The 5571-nt window shown below is 37.3% G+C and overlaps 2 protein-coding genes across 3 annotated transcripts in view; one reads left to right on the top strand and one right to left on the bottom strand.

Annotated features, from left to right (window-relative positions):
* The window catches only part of LOC117104621 (DNA primase large subunit-like), a 4706-nt gene extending 4224 nt beyond the window's left edge, over positions 1 to 482 (bottom strand). Inside the window, exon 1 of one of the 2 annotated variants that reach the window (XM_033245482.1) lies at positions 175 to 482. The gene's annotated coding sequence lies outside the window, so the exon portion shown is untranslated. The remainder of the gene's footprint in view (positions 1 to 174) is intronic. The other variant, XM_033245481.1, reaches the window with a different exon arrangement.
* A 12-nt stretch (positions 483 to 494) lies between these two features.
* On the top strand, positions 495 to 5319 carry LOC117104623. Its single transcript, XM_033245483.1, has 4 exons — positions 495 to 1240; positions 1625 to 1806; positions 2089 to 2170; positions 3174 to 5319. The coding sequence occupies exons 1-4, from the start codon at positions 637 to 639 to the stop codon at positions 3398 to 3400; spliced, it is 1095 nt and encodes a 364-aa protein (XP_033101374.1). The 5' UTR covers positions 495 to 636; the 3' UTR covers positions 3401 to 5319.
* Positions 5320 to 5571: the final 252 nt, after the last annotated feature.

The following is a 5571-nucleotide window of genomic DNA, read 5'->3' as shown; positions in this document are numbered from 1 at the left end:
ATCCTGGCGCCACCCCTGATCAGAAATTCTTTAAGACTAAGAGTGGTGTAACAATAACCACTGATAACATTAGCATAGGCCTACTACTACTTTATACTATAGAACACATAGAAACTAGCTGATATACGACTCAGACTGACTCTGACGGGTCTAAAAGTAAAACAGCAAACCTACCTGTAGCGTTGCCTCCAAATACAACAAGTCGACACAAGCAGCTGGACGTGATGGTAACGTCTCGTCAGGTATACCGTACGAGAACCAACTACCAGCCTGAAGCCTAGCCTATACCTAACCTCAGTAACCCAACCGCATTGTAGTAAATTTTCGTTCTTTTAAATCACCAAAAAGAAAAATAAATAAATTACACTCTTGTGAATCATGATGCCAAAACAAGGCCCTTAAATCAGCTAGGCCTAGGCTAGACTTCTTTTAACTGACAATCTCAGCCGCTCGTTTGTTGTTTTCATTTGTACACGCTCGAGTAATTCACACGCTCGAGTCAGACGTCCCACGTGTTCTGCTTAAGTAACTCGCTCGAGTGTATTGAGTTGGCTGTGTGTTTCGATGGAGGTATAAAAAATTATTTTACAATCAAATATAACAGAGTAGGAATATTGCTACAGATCCACAATAACTATGTTAAAATGTTTTGGACGTTTCAGTGTTCCTTATATCATCCAAAGACAATTGGGCCACTCTGCAGGCCTAGGATTCCACTGGTACTGCCCATCGAATAATAGCTGTAGAAATTCACTTTTTGTAGCAGCACAAGATATGAATTGTTGGCCTAGGCCTAGTCCGGGTAGTAAAAAGTTATCGAATAATTTTGTTCGTATCCATTCAAGGCAGGTTCATGTCAGGTTTTGCAATGAATGTTATAAGGAGCATCATGATGTCACACACTTTTTGTATGGCATAAATAGACGATTTTATTCAAATGAAAACAATGAATATATGAAGTTGGCAGAGAGATTCCGTAACGATTCTGAGGCAAAATCATATATGCAAGAGTTGTTGACGGATTTTGAACGTTTGGAACCAGTTACAGAAGAGGAACGGACAATTGTACAACCAAATTTAGAACCTAGTCCCACTTTAAAAGAGGACAAAGATGAACATTTTCAGAAGGATGAAACTTCAAGTTCAGAAACTAGGACGTCTGGTTTAGAAGAAGTACGCCAGGACATCAGAGTCAACCAACATCAAGTTACCGAACTGTCTGAATCGATGTTAGAAAAAGGTTTGTCTATCATCAGTGGCAGGATATCCAGAGAGCTATTGACTAATTTTTGGTCAGACATCGTTTATTCATACGAAGCACATAGCTTATCATAGGTGTATACTGGGGTTGCTAAAGGTGCTGATGCTCCCCCTCCCCCATCATGGCGGCAAATTAGTTCCGGCCCACTGTGGTGTTTAAGATACTAAATACGTCCATTATTAAGTTTTCATTGGAATACGGATTTTCGCATTCTCAATCTTGACACCACTCCCCCTCCCCAAAACAAACCAGCCTATACCCCTGTTTAGGCCTATGTTACACTGTTCCATTTTCCTGCACTATGTTCATCTTTTAGGTCACTGAAATGAATTCATACAATTATTTTACATTATTAATTTCCAGATCAAGTTGGTAAGGATGTATTTAACATTCAAGAGATAGTTGATTTGCTAAAAGAAGAGAATGTGGCTGATCTTTGCGTGATTCAACTGCCAAAGAAGATGAGGTATGTCGACTACATGGTGTTGGTTACAGGAAGATCAACCAGACATCTGAAGGCAATGGCACAACATTTGAACCAAAAGGTAAAAGCTTCTGTGACAGATCTCGAGAAGAAAATGATGCATTCTTCCAGACACATACTGTAGCCCCTTTAAAGGGACTGTAGCTGTGGTGTGCTTGTAGAAGAGTGCATCAATTCCTTCTCTAGATGGTGGTGGTGGTGGTGAAGGTGGCACTGGTCGCAGCGGTGATGCAGATGTTTATGAATAAAGAAAGTAAGAGTTCAATCTGTCAACATTCATATTATTTGTTTTTAATTTTAATTTTAGTTTATCTGTAATATTTGTTACTTTATTTTTATTCAGTATAAAGAGATGAAAGCTGAGTATCACAGTTACCTGACCATTGAAGGAAAAGACTCCACTGACTGGATGTGTATTGATTTCGGTAAACTTTTTTTTTATCGATTTTTAACTATGTATTCTGTTGTTTTTATAGTACTGTACATTCCTTAACATTAACCTGTAGCAGGGGTGGATCCAGAAATGTCCAAAAGGGGGACCGAAAGTTGGGCCGATTGAGACAACACTGTCGTAGGGGGTCCGGGGCATGCCCCCACGAAAATTTCTGTGTTCTATACACCCGAACATAACATTTGAGGCATTCTGGGCTATCATTTTTTTCTTTTCCTCTCTTTTTTTCCCTTTTTTTTTACCTCCCAAAAGGGCCGCCCCCCCCCAAATCCGCCCCTGTGTAGTCCGGTAACTATAAATATGAGGAGTGCTATTGTACCACAGGAGCACTCACCGTTCGCCAGTATGACGCATTAGAAATTATTAATATCATTTCTGAGTACTCCAGACATGTACTATAATTATGCAGTGTATCGTTATTTGTTCTTTGTTCCAGTATTAATTATCTCAGTTATCATGTTTTTTCTTCGGAAAATGGTGCCATAACCCAGAAGCACATCAGTTTGTGACCAAATATATTCAGGGGTCCCACGTCTCCCAGAAGTCATAGGAAATCTGGAAGACCTCCTGCACTCCTGCAAGTAAGCAAGAGTCACATGGGAAAACAACCCATCTCCCCCAAAATTCATAATGTTTGAATGTTTTTTATTATCAACTGTCTCAAGGCAAGCATGCACAGCAAAATAGAATTACGTATGTTAAGGAAGCTCATTTAACCAGATCTCCTGGAAGGGATTTCTTATGACTTGGGACCCCTGTATACTGTACCAAAGTACTAGCTTAAATTTTCAGCTTCTATATTGGATCAGCTGTGTACCATTATTCGACTTTAGTATTCTAATACCATTCCCCCTGTTTTTATGCAAATTTCTGTACTAAAAAATGGATTCTGGACCCACTTTGCCTCCTATCATGTTTGTGTAGTACCTGCTTTCCTTGCCCTCCTAATAATGCTCATTAATATTTTTCTTTTTAAGGAAATATAGTGGTCCATTTCATGCTTGAAGAAGCTCGAGAAATCTATGAACTTGAAAAATTATGGACACTTGGTCCCGAATTCGACGATCAATCTCAAAGGATGAATGTATACGAGATGAGGATGTTTAACATGGACCATGACCTCAAGGTCATTGACCAAGAAAAGGCAACCACTGAAGAGGACAGTATAGATGAAAATGGTGTAATGGATGAGACTAAACCATGAACTGATTAAAAATCTAATAGATACAATGATCAGACACACCATTGGGATTCACTATTTTGACTTTTAAATAAAATCATTATCAGGATAATAGGTTCATATTCTTAGTTTTAGTTCAATTTTTTATGAAAAAATTTAAAATATATAGCTAGCAAAAGAATAAATATGAAGTGTGGTTATTAAGAGCTCACAGCATATAAACAGGCTGCTGTGCGGGAAGAATGACTAACCCCCCCCCACCCCACGCCTTGCACAGTCTGGCCCAAATGCCAAGGGAAGAGGGACAGGCACTCCGGCTTGTGAGCCCCGAGCTTTAATAAATATACTTGACAAGTTGAGAACATTTTGGAAAGAACTACAGTACATCATTTTTTGATGCCAGTAATACCTCAGTTATAATATAAGTCATAGGCAGAAATATAAGAATAACATAGCATTGCTAAAAATTACTTACGCTAAAGTGGGTTAAATAATTCAAATAACCATCAATTCTCATTAGAATAGGGATTTATTTCCACATTCTTAATTTTTGCACCCTTCCCCCAAGACCAAAACCAGCCTATGCCCCTGTAAACGAAAGTTGAGCTGTGAATTACAAATTTAAAGATTGGTGTCTCATTGTGTCAAATTTCAAATAAACAAAGAAGACAAGCTTTTGTTTGGTGATCACTCCAAAAGCCCCAGTTATGAATTTAATTTCTTAACATTTTATAGTAAGCCAGTGCCTGAGAAAAATCTGTGACAGGTCCAGGGCGTTGCAAAATGGCACTCTTCTTTCCTCCTAGCAGCAGCCAAATAATTATCCAGTGAAATGCCAACAAAACCGACACTTCCAGGGAAAATAGCTACCCAAATCTTTACTACTATGATAGGTCCTCAAATGCCACTTGTGCTTTGAGTATTACCACCTAAAATCTAATCGGCATAATATATGGCATCTACTGTACAATATAACAAACACCTTCTTTGTATTAAAATACCGTCTTGGTGTTAACAATCATACAAATATTGTAAAAGTATTGCGTGGTGAATGTCTATTGCAGTAAAGTTAGCATATACACAAAATGAGTAAAAATTATATGATGCGTATTTCTAAATAATGAGCTGATTACTGGAGTACCGTATTAAACGTCGAACGGAAGCCCTTCTCTATTTTTGCAAACTTTGGATGGACTTCTTTTCAAGGCTTCTTTTGCAAAGTAAAGAGGGTGGGGGGGGGGCTTCTTTTCAAAAGTACTGCTGTAAATTTTGGCAATTACTACTAAAAAACAATCAATATGCCACTGTTTTATCAGTCTGTATCATGGAGTGTGTCAACAGGCATTAAATTACCTAAACTACTGTGTATACCAAGCGTGTTTTAATGTATTGTTTCTTTGAAATTCATGTAAAGTGAAAAGAAACCGATGCTATCTTGAAAAGAGCCCATGGGCTTCGTTTAGAGATGGGCTTCTTTTTTAGGCTAATTCGCAAACTAATAATTGGGTGGGAGCTTCAATTCGAGATGGGCTTGTTCTCGAGATTCAGCCCATTGGGCTTCCTGGCTCTTATTCAAGATGTTACTGTATTTTAGTTACTTTATTCCAATATCTTAGAATAATTAAGGACATAAAAGTACAAACAATGAAGGTAAAAAACATAAACTATTCGACCCCTCTAACTTGATAGATATTTCTGTAATGTCAATGAAATGCCAATGAAACAACTGACCAATCAGAAAAGCACTATGAATACGCACATGTCCCCCATTATGTTTCCGTACGTTTACATTGTCGTTTTATGAGACCTTGCATGCAACAATTCAGTTTTAACGTAGAAATCGTACGAAAAATGTTTAAACCCTTAAATTGTCTAGTAAATCTGTTTTATACCTTCATGGTGAAATTTAATGGTTTAAATAAATAAATTTCTTCAAATTTAAAGGTTTTATACTGAATGTGTTGACGTTAGTGTGTTAGTCAGGTGTTTTTACTGTATAAGGATAATAGTAAACTATAGTGAAATCAGCGAAAATTTAATTATTCTGAGAGTTGATAACTTAAAAAAAAAATATTTACATGTAATATTCGTTTAGCCACCATATCGTTTGTGTTAACTTTTCATCACAACAACCACAATAACAATAAAATAATAATAATAATTCAATGAGACTAATTAAAAATAATTTGCGTTCT

This window comes from Anneissia japonica, unplaced genomic scaffold (genome assembly GCF_011630105.1).
Source record: "Anneissia japonica isolate Jap-2015-1 unplaced genomic scaffold, ASM1163010v1 scaffold287712_len2945570_cov188, whole genome shotgun sequence".
In the NCBI taxonomy this organism is placed as follows: domain Eukaryota; kingdom Metazoa; phylum Echinodermata; class Crinoidea; order Comatulida; family Comatulidae; genus Anneissia; species Anneissia japonica.
This window is presented reverse-complemented; position numbering and strand designations above follow the sequence as displayed.

What these genes read in the sequence shown, in the direction of transcription:
- LOC117104623 (XM_033245483.1), top strand. Translation starts at nt 637, where the DNA reads ATGTTAAAATGTTTTGGACGTTTCAGTGTTCCTTATATCATCCAAAGA. An exon ending in TGAATCGATGTTAGAAAAAG is followed by an intron (nt 1,241 to 1,624) that starts GTTTGTCTATCA and finishes ATTAATTTCCAG; the next exon opens with ATCAAGTTGGTAAGGATGTA. An exon ending in CTGGATGTGTATTGATTTCG is followed by an intron (nt 2,171 to 3,173) that starts GTAAACTTTTTT and finishes TTTCTTTTTAAG; the next exon opens with GAAATATAGTGGTCCATTTC.